The sequence below is a fragment of the Gopherus flavomarginatus genome, chromosome 2, assembly GCF_025201925.1.
Source record: "Gopherus flavomarginatus isolate rGopFla2 chromosome 2, rGopFla2.mat.asm, whole genome shotgun sequence".
In the NCBI taxonomy this organism is placed as follows: domain Eukaryota; kingdom Metazoa; phylum Chordata; order Testudines; family Testudinidae; genus Gopherus; species Gopherus flavomarginatus.
Window position 1 is genome coordinate 113,783,427 of NC_066618.1, and position 16,529 is coordinate 113,799,955.

Below are 16,529 nucleotides of genomic sequence, written 5' to 3' on the forward strand. Positions count from 1 at the left end.
AAAAGAGAACATTTTCTTTTAGAAGGGCACGGCAAATGAGGATCGGTGGACAATCTAGTGGAGTGTGAGAGCCATGCAGGGAAAGTGCTCAGGTCAGCGTCAGATGCAGGAAGCCAAGATTTCTCCATGAGAAGTCGCAAATGAATGCCCCAGTCTTTTCTGACCCTGATAGTGAAGTTGTGGCCGTGTAGTGCGGCTTTGTCACGGTTCGTCCCTCAGCGAGGCTGTGGGGTATCCCACCGCCTCGCTCTAGTTCACCAGCCGTCGACTCTGCGGTCATGGGGAATAACACACACTCAGTTAGGGGCTCAGGCCCTTGGAGCAGGGGCTAAGTCAATAGTCAAATGGTGGCCCAGACCCTAGGTCAGGGCGGGGCAGCAAGCAAACAGTCAAAGACTCAGGCCTTTAAGCAGTGGCTGAGTCAATAGTTCAATCGCAGGAAGTCCTAGCCTCTCCAGGACAGGGAGAAGGGGGAGTCTGCCACCCAAGGAGTGGGTGGCAGGGGGGACGCAGGCCCTCCCACTCCACTGTGTCCCAGCCCGGGGCCCTAGCAGCGGCAAAGACTCGCTGCTGTCAGTGGGGATCCTGGCTGCAACACACTGACATAGGTTCAGGCAGTGCTGCAGCCAGACTGGAGTCGGCTGCCCCCGGGCTACTTCCACACTTCCCCTCGTAGGGTACCTGGGTTGTGCTAGCGTCCTCGGCTGTTTCAAACAGCATCGGTTCCTCGGGGTAGCTGGCACAGGGCAGGCTCGGCCAGTCCTCCTCGGGGTAGCTGGCACGGGGCAGGCTCGGTTGGCTGGGTGCGAGCTCAGGCCAGCTGCGGGCGGCTGCTGTCTCCCAAGAGGGAGCTCAGTCGCGGACGTCTGATCTCTGCGGTGGCTGGTTCTCCACTGAACTCTGCAGGTGAGCTTTATACTTCCGGGTCTGCACCGTGACCTCTGAAGGGCGGGCGCAGGAGCCAGTGGCTCCGCCCATGTTGGTGTTAGGAGAGGTTCGTCCCTCAGCGGGGTTGTGGGGTATCCCACCGCCTCGCTACAGGCAGTGAGCACGCTTTTGCAGGACACATCCCTCTCTCAGGCAGCAAATGCCCTATGGATGACCATCCATTACCAGGAAGGCAAACCAGCAGGAAACGCACCTCTTAAACCCGAGAGGTACAGGCATAAAGGTGAAGGAAAAAACTTCCTGGTCAGGAAGCGGGAAACAAAAGCTAAGCTACAAACTAATAGAGAGAGTAGGAAGGAATAAAAGCAATTTTAAAAAAAAGGAAAGGATGAAAAGGGAGTAAATAACTACTAAACTACACTAAAAAGTAACAGGTAAGGCACTATCTAACTGGGCAAAAGGAGAAGCGAGCTCTGTTGCGGATTCCGTCCCAGACCAAGGGCAGCAGAAAAGAAACGGGATGACAGTACTATATTTTTTATATTTTATATATCTATCTACATACACAGAGCTCATGGCGTGAGATGGGGGAGGTACACATGTGCGGTCTGACAGGCACTGATTATGATTTCCAATCCTAGGCTGCACCTACAGTGGAGCACATATAGGTACATGACTCGAAGAAGAATCAAAAATTCATGCAAGTACAATTTTAATTTGGCAATTTAAAATAATGCAAATCAAATTCACATTCCCATAGAATGTTAATTCACATTGTAGATAAAATGATTTGAACTTAGTCTCTGCTTATATTAAATACTTTTAAAAATTATACTATGTGAGTTAACATTGCTATGTGAATCTCAAAACTTTTGCATTTCCTGATTAATTTACTTTGCAGCCTCAACATTGCATTAAACAGTTTTTTGCGTTTAACACACTCCATTTAAAAACCCAACTCATTGCTGTGACTGATATTCAGGAAACAATAATTTAAAAAAATTGAAGTACAATTTTTTTTTGTTTTTTAAATCAAGTCGTGAACAGAACCATCACCTGTGGACTATTTCTTATTGTAGACTGTAAATTCAGCAAAGCTGAACGTCATAAATGGATCAATTAAAAGTGAATGCTAAGATTTATTTAAATTTGTTCACTTAATGCATCAAACCAAAATCCTTTCTGAGGTAAACAATGGTTGTGTTGAAATCAGTATCCTAGAGCAACACAGGCCCCCTATGCAACAACATTAAAAACGTATTCACTGCAACAGTATAGACATTTGTTAATAGTCTAACAAATCATGTTAATATTTAATAAAACTCTTATAATGTTCATTCAAAAACTCCTCCAAATTAGATGCAGTATCTATTGACAAACACTACAAAAAAATAAACCCTCAATATCTTCTTTTGGAAATATCTAGATACACAAAATGTCATCGCCCTAAAAGTCAAATTTTAATGTCTACAGGGTGTTTATCAAAGTTCAACAAAAGACTTATCTGTAAACCTTTGCTGAAAGCTTATGCTCTTGCTCACAAATAAGAGTAATTTACTTTTACAATTTTCCAAGCTTTGCTTTTACTTACTATTGGCTCCACCATGTGGCAAACTTGTGTACTGCATTAACAATTAAGTATCTTGCTAGACTTAAGTACCAATAAATGTTCAAAAATAAAGAATATATTCCACACGTTCCAAAACGCTAAATTTTACCAAAAATTCTCAAGCATTAGTTCCTAAAACAACGGACAAAAACAACATCTCAGGAGCCTCCATGCATATTTGTGGTATAGTAGGCACATCTTGAAGAGAGAGACAATAGTAGCGTCGCAGAGGTCCTGTGGTATGTTTTCATCCTCCCAGATGCTGATGATCACACTGTGGAATGCTGCTAGTGCTGCTGGACCTGCTGCTTTGTATCTCTGCTGGTATCCCAACTTTTCCAGGAGCTTTTCCTGAACTCATCCGGCTAACAGCTTTCTTAATCTCATCTATAGTGGGCAGAGAGTCAAGATCTGTCAGAGCAGGTTGTTGTGGAATTTCATTGAGGATGTTATTATTCATGGTTGATGGTCTATTGAGAAGGTTGCTAAAGTGTTCTCGCCATCTTTTGTTGATGCCTTCTTTATCTTTAATCAGCGTTGTGTTGTCTGATGAGAGAAGTGGGGTGGTCCTTAGTTTAGAAGATCCATAGAGTGTCTTAATAGCACTGAAGAACATCTTTGAGTTGTGGGTCTCAGCATAGTGCTCGATTTCTTTGGCTTTGCTCTCCCACCAGTTGTCTTGTATCTAACGGAGGTCCTTCTGTGTTTTGCTCTGAAGGTACTTGAAATGGTCCCGTTTGGAGACTGAGGAGGGATCATTCTGCCATTTGATGAAGGTTTTTCCTTTACTTCCAGAGCTGAGCATATTTCTTCTTGGTTCTCATCAAACCAATCCTGATGTGTTCTTTTCTTTGGTCCAAGAGATGTTATTGCTGTGTCAGTCACCATCTGCAAAGCAGAATGTGGAAATTAGAGAGGCATATCCCTTCTCCCTGTTGGAGGGAAAATCATCGCCCGCATCATCTTGAACCGCCTAATAGCCAGTATTTCTGAGGCAAAGCTACCTGAAAGTCAATGTGGTTTTCGACTTGGCCGGAGCACAGTCAACATGGTGTTTGCTGTCAGACAAATACAAGAGAAGTGAACAGAACATGCACCTGTATGCTGTCTTCATAGATCTGACAAAGGCGTTTGATACCGTCAACAGGGAAGCCCTTTGGACTATTCTAACACAACTTGGTTGCCCAAGAAAATTTGTCCAGATTATACGCCTTTTTCATGACAGGTTAAGTATTGTCTGATGGAGCCACAGCTGCCCCCCTCAACATCACCAACGGTGTGAAACAAGGATGTGTTCTCGCTCCTGTCTTCTTTAACCTGTTCTTTGCATGCGTCCTTAACCATGCAATGAAAGATCTGGATTGAGGTATATATTTGAAATACCAGCACGATGGTTCACTTTTTGACCTCCGTCGCCTGAATGCAAAGACTAATACAGTGCAGAAACTCCTTCCTGAGGCACTCTTTGCCAATGACTGTGCCCTCATGGCTCACACTGAAAATGATCTTCAGCACATTGTCAACAAATTTGCCGAGATGTCGCAACTCTTCGGACTAACTATCAGCCTCAGAAAGACAGAAGTTCTCCATCAACCTGTACCTGGATCAAATGCTTCTGTCCCAAGTATCTTCATTGATGGCACTCAGCTTAAAGTAGTGGAGAACTTTAAATACCTGGGTAGTGTCATATCCAGTGATGGATCACTGGATAATGAGATCAAAGCACAAATATCCAAAGTAAGCCAGGCACTTGGCTATCTGCGTGTCAAAGTTTTAAACCACCACAACATCCGGATGTCAACAAAACTGCTTGTGTACAGAGCTGCTGTTCATTCATCTCTTTTGTACAGGTGTGAAACATGGACACTATATAGGCGTCACATCAAGCAGCTCGAAGCATTCCACATGTGTTGCCTCCGCAACATCATGAAGATCCGCTGACAAGACAAAGAGCCCAATCTTGAGGTCCTCGAGAGAGCCCAGATGACAAGCATCGAAATGATGATCATGAAGTCACAGCTACAATGGACCAGTCATGTCAGCCGCATGGATGCCAACAGAATACCCCACCAGCTTCTCTATGGTGAGCTCTCCCAGGGCATCCGGCATATAGGTCATCCACGAAAATGTTACAAGGACACCACCAAAGCCAATCTGCAATATAGCAGTATCAAAACCAGGGACCTTGAGGACGCCACCAGCGACAGAACCAAGTGGCGTGCAACAGTCAGAAATACCTGCATCGCCTTTGAGGAAGACCGCTGTCGGTATCTACAAGAAGCACGCGAACAACGTCACACAGCACCAGCAGCGCACAACCCACTGACTGAGAACTTCCCATGCACCATCTACAGCAAAACGAGCACCTCTAGAATTGGCTTGTATAGCCATCAGAGGGCACACCATGAGACCAACAATAGATGATTTGCTCATATTTGTCATCGGATCAATGGACTGCCAAGAAGTCATATCTTGTTAATACAGAAAAGAGAAGTAAATCCAGTGAAAGCACAAGAATCCTAATTAGGAAAAGAGGAAAAAATAGCTACCCACAAAGTATAGCAAGAAAGTTAAAATAGTATAAAGGACGTGAACGTGAGCTGCAAATGGGATAGAATAGAAATGGAAAAAAACAGAACAAGAGAACAAATTAATAGAGGAGTCAGCCTATTTTCACACGCATGCTGCACTTAATAAAAGTTTCAGATGTTTCGCGACTGGTCTTCTGTTTAAATTTTAAACTAAAATTCTTCTTGCCCCTCTATGTTTTATGGAAAAAATTCCCACCACCCTGAACAAAGTAAATCTAAGAGAACATCATTCTTTTGAAGTGTAAGTGAACTGAATGGGAAGTGTTTACAGTACCAAGACATTTTGGAAACATGGAGTAGCATTTAGTCACAGCCCTCTCTATTCTGGGAAAAATCAAGCCCACTCTATACAAATATCTTTTCCTATAATGCAAGAACATTTTTTTCCTTTCACAATGGTTCCTTCTAGCCTTATCTATTAGATTTATCGACTAAGTCATAAAGGGGAGGCGTAATTATAAACTGCACAAAATCTTGAACAGGGAATCATTAAGTTGTATACGGTAAACTAGAACCACTGGGCTGTCAAAGGAGGGGTATTAAAAAAACAAACAGAATAACTTTATATTGATTGGAAATATGAATGTTATAAAACAAAAACAATACTCTGTATCAGTGACCTATCGGTCATTACTTATCATTCCCCCGATCTTTACTTTGTTTTCATCCACGTCATCGTTAAAAATCTTAAATAGCACAGGGTCAAAAATATAAGAACATTTACAATTACACTGGATGTGATCTACCCATTTCTAAAAGGAGTAACATTCATACTTCAAAAGCTAGCCTTAACTTACAAGGGTTAGGAAAAAAATTCCTTCATGGGCAAGTTATTCCATAACTGTTCACTAAGGAGTTTCTTAATGCTCTGGAAGATATCTGGTTTTGGATATTTTTCAGACAGGAAACTATAAGTCACTTTTCTTCTCCAATCAAGGGTGAAACATTTTAGTGCTGAAGGAAGATCATTCTTGGTGGCAGGCCACATTTCTGAAAGTGGCTATCCACAAAAATATGGTGAAACACAAACCTACCATTTTTAGAAAGAGTTGGAACAGGCACATCTTTGCTCATACTTTGCCAACTGACTGAATTCTTAATTGAATTGTCTGATTAAGAGACGAAGGCAGCAGAGAAGCATGTTCTCTCTTCTAATTATTATTTTCATTTTAAGATTTATCAAGTCAGCCAGCTACTACTACAGACATTCTGTAACTGCTTATAATTATAAATTAAGTGAATCTGTGCTACAACCACACATAGTATTTTCAGAATAGTCTGAAGACAGGCAAATGAAGCATCCACATTTAAGTGCAAGATAAGTAAGAAGTTCTAAAAATCCAACAGTGTTGTAAGTAATATTTTAACAGGCATTACTAAGAACTAGACAATGACCTGCAACAGGAACTGGCAATAACTGCACAATCCAGAGATTCAGCCAGATTTGGACTACGACAATGGCCCATACAAGTGTAACAAAGTAGATATCACTGGTTTTCTTCTTTCTAAGAAAAGCTCCAATCTCAGGCCTGTGTCTGCCACCGGAAGTGGATGAAGAGGAGGAAAACGAAGAGGACGAGTCTTGAGAGGGTTGCCCACTTTCTGCTGTTTCTAGAAAAAAGAAGTAGTTGTTATCGCATGAATTTCTACTGCTGAACTGAAATAGGTTACCTAGTAGATCGCCAACATTTACCCTAGGGTCTTAACAGCTAAATGCATAGCAGGTGCAATCCTAGTTCACCAAATAATCCAACAAAAATATAGAGAATGTGTTAAGTTTTACAGAGGAAAACAAAAGCTAAGATGTATACTATACTGTTAGCCATAAAATGAGAAAAATTTACTGTATTATCCTTATGGCAAAGATGAATAATGTAATGTATTTTGTCTATGAGTTCAATAAAATCCAAATGCATGCTCCAGGCTAATTTTAAATCAAAACCATACACTTCAAAGCACACACACTATACTTTGAAGTGAACACTTCCATCTTACAAACATTTAAGTATAACGTGTAGTGTTCTTTTCAGTTATGATCACACTATAATTATACAATATTTATGCTGTGATCTCAATGATATTATCTTCCATGTCATACTTTAATATCCTTGGAAACAATACCATAAAGAAAAAACAAACAACTTTAAAAATTAGTAGATAACTAATGTGTCATTGTATGACTAAGATGACACTAAATGTTTAATTAAGCTTCATCTTCACTAATTTAAAAGTTAAAGATGAACACATTAAAAATTAAATTTAAGAAGTGCTGACTACTTAACTAGCGTATAATATTTTGTTCTAATCAAAATCCCAGTTTACAGAAAATTATAATGCATTCCATTCCCCCATCCCAAAGAGGCTTACTGTAAAGAGATGTACTAATATTCTACAAAAGCATTTGTGTGGCTCGTTTTTGTTCTTTGACTTTTAGAGATAAACTAGCAGCTTTTGCACAGCTGTGAGCGGTAAACCCAAAATGGCCAAGAACTTAAAAATCAGATGGTAACAGACCGTGAATCCCAGTGTTGACTGAACCCGGTAATATTCTGAACAAAAAAAAAGCTCTGACCCATAACAACAACAGTATCCATCACTTCATAAGGACACAAAAGACATTCTAATCTTCAGAGGGACAAATCTGGAATCTTGGTATTAAGACTGCAGGTTTGTCATAGTTGGAAAAAGGTCATGGATACTGTGATTTTCCCATTTGTCTGTGTCTCCATAATTTTAGTAAACTCACTCCACAGTGATGCGGTTTCTGTCCCACAAGGCTGGGCCCACCTCCCAACTCTGGTTGTTGAGACCTGGTGCAAGGGGTCCCAGTGCTGTCAATGAAATGGTGGCAGGGCACTGCAACTCTCTGCACCAGGTTACAACGGCCAGGATGGAGAGCTGGGCCAAGCCTCAGGAGGAGCGTGCTCTCCAGCAGTCCTCCTCCTCATTTGGGTCAGTGTTTATTTTTTTAAATAAAAAACCTCTATAAAATCTGTGATTTTTACTAAGGTAAATAAAAATGCTCCATGATTTTTGATATAAATGCTGTGACAAATCTGCATCCCTACTTTATATAGACAGATACTACTGTCAGTGAAATTTGCAGGTGGCTCTTCTGGTTGTAGACATCTGCATAAGAGCCAGGCAACAAAACTGCTCCTACACTAGTCTACCCATTACATGGTTCTGTTTTCAACCCCCAACTCAGTGTTCAACAGAACCTAGCCTCAGAGGTGCTGGGAACCGATTTTATTAAGTTTTACTAGCATGAGGTGCCTGGTTTTAGTTGATGAAAAAAAAAATACTAGCAGGGTTCTTGGTTATCTTCAAACCTGATTTTGCACATATTACTTGAAGAACACTTGAAGGTCATACAGGAAGACCAGGCTCTATTTCAGGGGTCAGCAACCTTTCAGAAGTGGCGTGCCGAGTCTTCATTTATTCACTCTAATTTAAGGTTTTGCGTACCAGTAATACATTTTAACATTTTTAGAAGGTCTCTTTCCATAAGTCTATAATAGGTAACTAAACTATTGTTGTATGTAAAGTAAAGAAGGCTTTTAAAATGTTTAAGAAGCTTCATTTAAAATTAAATTAAAATGCAGAGACCCCCAGACCAGTGGCCAGGACCCGGGCAGCATGCGCCCCTGAAAATCAGCTCACATACTGCCTTCAGCACGTGTGCCATAGGTTGCCTACCCCTGCCCTAGTTCATCTCAAAAGCCGTACCATGTTGAATAGTAATAGACAATTTCCGACTTTGTTACATAATGGCATCACTCAAGCAAAGAATGTAACTCCTCTGCTGGACATTCTGTTAAGTCATATTTATCACCATCAGGAGTTTAGCATCCAAAAAAGTTCTAGGAACTATATTATTTTATAGATTACTGCATGTACACAACTCCTTTTCCTCTTACTTCTGTTCCCAAACACAGTATGGTAAATCTAAGCAATTTTATAGTAGTGGGCAAAATTCCAAACATGTGTTAGTGGGAAGAAAGTGCTAAAGCAAATGGGAAAACAAAGGCAAGAGACTTGAGATGATAGCTCCTATAAATCCTGCCACATGGCTGCTCAGCCTATCCATTTTTGCCCCAAACAATATGGCAGCATTTGCTTTCTCTAATTGGCGGTTATCACTTACCAGAAATTTTAGAAACACTTCATACCATCGGGAAGGACCCAGTACTATCATTGATGGAATAGAATTTCCACAATATTCAACCACAAAACAAGGGAAGCACAAATAAAGGTCTCTATAACTGAAGTGCCTTATAGTACTGTAACAATTTTTTTTAATTAACATTGTGGGTAAGTACAAACACTAGCAGAAAGCTTGAAGCATTGTTCTTTGACCAGCTAATGAAAAGCAACAGTATCAAAACTCAGAAATAATCAATTTTTCTGCAACTAATAAACATTACTTAGCACCAATAATTTATTTGCAAAGTAGGCACACAGGAGTCTTCATTCTGAAAACTGATGTATACCTGGTGGTTAAGCTTGAAGAATGACTGAAAACTTCTGTAGAATCTTAAACCTCTCATGAAAAACAGAGTTCCAAAGTAGGATGAAAACACCAAGTCACTCTGGAGCAACAAAATAAAGTTAAGAAATGTTTAAGATTTGAAGTTCCAGAATTCTGAGCCTCAACAACCATGAACACGGTGGATCAAAACCAAGTAGAAATTTGAAAACATTCAGTTGATCAGTGTTCCCAAAGGAGACTGCTAGATCAATCTGGAAAATTGTTTCTATCGAAAGAAGACAGGGAGTCCGATTTTCTTTCCTTTCTGACTATAAAGGAAAGTTGACTACAAAAATCAACACTGAAAAATGGGGTTATAGTCCCAAAAAAGTTACCCAAAGCACATTTATAGAATTTATACCTGCAGCACATGCATGTATATTATTCACAGATATATAATCTCCAGTGAGAGGCATAGCTAAAGCTTTGAGAATAAAAACAAACAATCTGCCTTAAAGAAAACATATTTCCAATCCAGCTTCCAAGAAGAAATATCAGATTGGAGTGGAAGAACATACTGCATTTATTGGCAATTGTTTGTCACATGACCAGCAGGCCACCCAAAGTCTAGCTAAATCACTTCTCTCATACTTCCAGGCTTCATACATCTCTTTTTTATTTTATTTTTATTTTTATTTGGGGGGGGACCACAAAGGGGTGAGCAAAGCAAAAGACTCCACACCCCACACTCAAGGGAAACAGCTGCTCCAACCTGAAATTTCAAGAAATCTCTTTCGATATTTTTTTTAATTTATTCATGTGAAGAAGTGCTTATCTTTGAAATTTTAGCATGCTAGTCTGAGTGAAGAGGTTAGTTTCATTTGGAACAGCATGAAACACTATGAGAGCAGAAAGACTGCCTTTATTTTAAAAATGAGCGTGTTGCTAAATGTTTCAAACCTAAATCTTGTTTGAGTACTATTTGCAACACTTGTTTGAGTACTATTTGCAACTTGTTTGAGTACTATTTGGAACACTTAAATTAGTAAACGTGTATGTGAATATACTTGTGCATCCATCTCTCCCAGAGTAAGATATAGTTAGACTGCTGCACATCAGTTACTACCTGGTGGTGGAAGTAGCTTTTTAACTTCAATGAAGCCAATTTTTAGCTAGAAGAAATTGTATTAATGCCGTGTGCTTGAAATAACCTTACACTGATCTGTATGTCCCATCACATGGAGCACTATTTGTGTGCTGAACCCAAGATCATGTCTTTTAAACTCACTTATTTTTGCAGTAGCTTGAATTTTATTTTTATTTAGGATGTTCAACTTCAAGTTTAAGATTGAGGCACTCTAGTCCTGTCAGGCCACTGGGCATGTTTTGACAGTTCATCCTCAGATGTTGATGGAATATTTTAGTTTCCAGAGAGTTCTGGAGGACTATTATTTTGTCAGCAACACATTCCATCAAAGGCCTATTTAGTCTTTACAGTGATCTTTTGCCCATGACCAAAGAGGCTTTCCACCCCCAAATATACTTATTGAACCTTCATCTTCTCAAGTTGCTGTTTACAGATTACCTGCAACAGAAGCTAGATGTCTTTGAAACTGTATGCTGAATTAAACTAACTGCAAGAAAAAATGTTTTGTCTTGTGCCATGGTTGAGCTTTTTGCCTCCACAGTACTGTCCACAAAGTTTTGCATTACAAAGCATGTTCAAGGCTGCCTCCACTCATGCATGAAGCCTAACTTTTTCTTGCTACCATGAAGATATCAAGGGAAAGAAATAAGTACAGCAGGAACTAAACTAAGAAAAAGCTCTTTTCACAGAATACTAATTATGAAAGAAAACTTCGCCCAAGCACCACTTCTGCATCTGCAGGTAACAGTTTAAATGACTAGCTCATAAAAATTATGTTTAAAATAGTCATTTACATGTTAATACTGCTGTCTTTTGAACAACTTTTAAACCAGGAACACCAACTCCACAGGGATAAAGTGTGATAATCTGTGGGTCGGAGAATGTTTTAAAATTTGTTTCTAGTTTCCTCTTGGTTCATGCTTTTAGAACAAATTCAAATATTTTCTTACAGAGTGTTCAGTCACCTGAGGATTGGGGTGAATGTTGCTCATTACTTGAATCATATCCTGTGACAGATATTGCCATGGCAATTGTAGAAGCAGCAATGGAAATCATTTGACCAGGAAGTTCTGTCCCTATAAGAATAAATAGAGAAGTAAGCAAAGAATCAACCTCTTCCCAGCTCTTATCACAATACTATTTATTTCTGTTGCTCAACCACCACTGAAATTGTACTGAAGTGGATAAATATTCACTTTAATAGTTACATATATTATGGACAGTATGATCATCTTGTGATGTTTCACTCCATACTCTATGAAAATATGCTTCTGATAGGAATATGACATAACTGAGCTATACTTTAAGCAAGATGGCTCATGTAAGATAACCTTTCCAATGATATGATTTACTGAATGTGATTATCCAATCTGTATGCCAACTTTAGAGAATATTAACTATGTATCTGTATTTCATATGGGTTACTTTGGGTGTCACCCCCAACTAGACCTTTAGATACAACAATGGAAAAGCAAGACAGGGCTAATGGCCCATTAGCAAAGACAATGGGCCGTGAAAGAGCTTAGTCTTCCAGTGGACGCTCCAGACAGCTTACGAGTAATGGCTGCCACAGCCCTGCAAAGACATGGGTCTGAGTCACCTGGTACTGGACTCACCCCTTGGAATGCCAGTGTTCTTCCACTGGGAGACAAAAGGTTCCTGCCACACACAAGAGCTATACAAGGCAGGAGAGTGAGATCATTGTAGTTCTTCTCTGCCTCCTCATCCAAAGAGACACTGAAAAACACCTGGAAACAAGAACTGAACTGGGGGGAGAAGGGTTGAGCCCAAGCTGGAAGGGCATCTAGCTTGTGAGTAATACCACCTGAGGTCTCAAGGTAGAGACCAGTGAAGTTGCGTTTCAAGAATTTCTGTAATCCACCTGTGACAATATTTAGGGTGAGAGATTACTATTTGTAACCAATTTCTTTAGTGAAACAAGCTTAGTATGTTTGTTTTGTTTTATTTGCTTCGCAAACAGAACAAAGCAGATTACTAGCTCTTTACCGCTTATAATTCACCTTTTGTAGTTAATAAGTTTATTTCTTGTTTATGAAATGCAAAATGGGGATATAGCATAACGGGTGGGGTGTAAGAGGCTGTGCAAACCTTCCTCCACATTGAGGGAGAACATGGATTTCATAATATACCTTTGGGTCTGCACTCCAAGAGAGGTGGACACCTGAGTGCTGGGGCAAGTCCCTTAAGTTGAGGCTTCCCAAAGCTGATCTCAGTATCTGTGTCATTCTGCAGTTGGGTGGGGCACTGCCTGTGTGTGCGTGTGCTGGTGGAGGCTTGATAGCCTGGCTCAGCAAGACAGGTAAAAAGGGTGCCCTGGTTGGCAGAACAGGCAGGCTCAGTGATATCCTAACACATCAGGTGGCACCTTAAGGGGTCCAACCTGTCACACATCTATCACAGAGAACTTTTCAAAATTTAAGTGTCTCAAGAAAACGTATGCATTTTATGCCATGGCTGTGGTCTAGGATTCTCATGGGGGGATTCCGTGCCACTGAAAAATTCATGTTCCCTGCAGATTTTTTTCCCCTCCACATAAAATAGTCTGCTTGAAAGGTGTTGCAATTACATCTTTCATCCACTAAGGGCTTCTGTGGCACCAGAACAGAGGGCAGCTGCTCCCACTTTGGAGCAGACAGCCACAGCAAGTGGAGAGGGAGCAGAAGACACTGCATTCCTAAGAGAGTCCTGCCCATATGTCCAGATAAGGAGGCACAGAATATTGGGGGGGGGGGGGAGAGAGAGACAGGCAGCATGAGGCACACAGGGCTGCTGGGGAGATCACAGACTAGGGTTCAGAAGGGCTAGTGTGGGGGACAGACTGAGGTAGGGGCTGAATGGAAGTGGAGGTACCAGGGTGGCTGAATGAGGGTGAAGGGCCAAATGTGGACAAGGGAGAGGGATGCAGGGACACATGGAGACACGGACAGATGTGCCAGACAGAGGATAGGGGTCAGCTGGAGTCTGCATGGGGGAGGAGCTCCAACGATCCCTCCATCCGCCTCCCCCTAAAAAACCTGTACCATACTTCTCCCACCCACATCTAAAAACCCTCGAGGTTCACTCCGTGCCTCCTTCCCAGCAATTACTTCCCTCTCCTTCAGCTCCTCCATTATCCCTGATTCACACCTTCCCCCCCTTTGCACTGCTTCTGAGGGGTGCAGGAAATACACTTCTGTACAATAGTTTAAGTTACTAGTAAATCTATTTGCTAAAAAACATTTCATGAATCTTTTTTGTCATCTGTATTCTTACAGACATACTTGCTGACAGATATTCTGAAATAAATTACCAAAATAATTGAAACTGTTGATTATACTGCACTATTTTAACAAATAAAATATGCAGAATTTTATAATTGTGTGCAGAATTTAGTTTTTTGATACAGTATTCCCAAGACTACCTAGGAAGAGATCTCTCTTCTTGTCAGCCATATCATCTGTGAATTCCAGCTCACCAAAACTGTTCCAAGTGGCAGGCAATCTGATTAACCTGAAACTTCTATGGTTAGTAATAAAGTTTAGTGACCAAGAAGAACAGTTTCAGGGAAAACTGAGTCAGAGAGTATAATAAATCCATATTCTAAGTGTTTTTAGGACTGCTTGAGTACTGACCACCAGCCAAATGTAAATTGGACCATGTACTGTATCCTCAATGATTAATCATTGAAGCCAACATGAGGAGCTCTCAGTTTCTAGAAACTAGGAACTGTTTTGGTACAACTAGTATGCATGAGGGATAACTTCCAGCCAGTGGAATTCATAATAGGAGAAAACAGTTTAATCTCAACTGACATCTACACTTGGATCTTAATGGAAAATGTTGAGTGGAAGAATTCTAAGCATTTGTGGTAACTAATGAGAAACTTAAGGATTGGTAAAATGGTCTCAATAAGTTACTGCACAGCAACACTTATTTCACTAGGAGGGTAGTGTAGCACTGGAACTGGTTACCTAGGGAAGTGGTGGAATCTCCATCCTTAGAGGTTTCTAAGGCCTGGCTTGACAAAGCCCTGGCTGGGATGATTTAGCTGGTGTTGGTCCTGCTTTGAGCAGGGGATTGGATTAGATGACCTCCTGAGGTCTCTCCCAACCCTAATATTCTATGATTCTAACACAGAGTGTGACTCTACAGTACAGCCGTTTGCCACACAGCAACATCCTGTGTGGGCACTGCTACGGCACAGTATAAGAAGTTCTGGAGTGCAGCTTGGCATGCTACTACTTAAAGCCACACAGGGACTTCCACTGTGCTGTAGCTTCATCCAGACAACACATAACTTCACAGTAACCTGGTGTGCTGTAGATTCAAACCCTCAGTAGAGAAGCCCTAGTCTCCCCACTGCCCACCTCCAACATTATTACAGGTGCAGTTAAAATTGTTGACATACTTTAACCATGTATTCCATACCTTTAAGTGTGTTTCTTTTAAATTTAATCTTAACTGTGAATTTCCTGGGTTTCCAATGCTTCCTGCATACCCCAGACTAACTACACAAGTACTGAAATGTCTTCATCTTAATTTACCAATATGTAGCTCAACCGTAACTTCAGTTTAACAAAATTTTGGAATTTTCTTAGGTTCTTAAAATTATTTGAATTATGAATGCCCTGCTATGATTTTCTTCATTCCTAGAGCAGTGGTTCTCAAACAGCAGCTTTCAGGGAGTCTGCCAAGCAGGGCTAGCATTAGACTCGCTGGGGTCCAGGTCAGAAAGCTGAAGCCAGAGGCTTTGAGCCCCACCACTCAGGGCTGAGCAATTCAGCTTCATGGGGGCCTCTGTGGCATTGGGCCCCAGGCAATTGCCCTGCTTGCTACCCCGTAACACAGAACCTGGCTTTTCTATGCAGAATAACAGTTGTTGTGCCACAGATGGACCGTGGAGTTCTTATAGCATGTTGGGGGAGGCCTCAGAAAGAAGAAGGTTGAGTACCCCTGCCCTAGAGCACCCTGCTGAAGAGCAACAGGACATGATGTTGGCAGTGCAGAATGAGTTCTTTACTCCCTGGGACATAATGCATACTTCCCAGGAACAAGCAATTTAAAGGCAAGGATTCTTTTCTGGGATTCCCTTCATGGGGGTTAGGATGCATTAAGATGAGTGGAAAAGGGAAATGTTTTCTTTATTTCTCAAAATTCTCTTTTTCTTTCAGGTTCTCTTCCCCATCACAACTCAGGGAATTCTTCTCCCCTTTCCTCTGCAAACTTAAGTTCTCATCTTCAGTGCCCTACCTTTATTTTTGATCCTGGAAGATTTTTAGTTGTCTGGAATCAGAGCACAGGCACTAACACGTATGACACTGCCCAGTGTAATGAAACTGGTCTGTTCAGCCTGATCCCATCCCACACTCTCTGGCCTCAGTATAAGTATAAGAGCATGTCTACACTTACCTCCAGAGCGATCAATCCAGCGGGGGTCTATTTATCGCAGCTAGCGAAGACGCGATAAACCGACCACCAAGCACTCTTCCGTCGACTCCAGTACTCCACCGGAGCAAGAAGCATAAGTGGAGTCGACGGGGGAGCATCAGCAGTCAACCTACCACAGTTGTAAGTAGATCTAAGTACGCTGACTTCAGCTACATTATTCACATAGCTGAAGTTGCGTAACTTAGGCCTGGTCTACACTACGTGTTTAAACCGATTTTAGCAGCGTTAAACCAATTTAACGCTGTACCCGTCCACACTACGAGGCCCTTTATATCGATATAAAGGGCTCTTTATGTCTGTTTCTGTACTCCTCCCCAACGAGAGGAGTAGCGCTAAAATCGGTATTACCATATCAGATTAGGGTTAGTGTGGCTG

General features: G+C 41.2%; 1 protein-coding gene across 2 annotated transcripts in view; it reads right to left on the minus strand.

The window, feature by feature from the left end:
- Positions 1–16,529, minus strand: part of TMEM245 (transmembrane protein 245) — a 153,838-nt gene that overhangs the window by 117,696 nt on the left and 19,613 nt on the right. For both annotated transcript variants that reach the window (XR_007772299.1, XM_050937683.1), the window contains exons 4-5: positions 11,672–11,782; positions 6,484–6,699 (exon numbers count right to left, since the gene is read on the minus strand). Coding sequence is in view for 1 of the 2 variants with exons in the window: in XM_050937683.1 (XP_050793640.1) it covers positions 6,484–6,699; positions 11,672–11,782 (327 nt within the window). In the remaining variant the exon portion in view is untranslated. The remainder of the gene's footprint in view (positions 1–6,483; positions 6,700–11,671; positions 11,783–16,529) is intronic.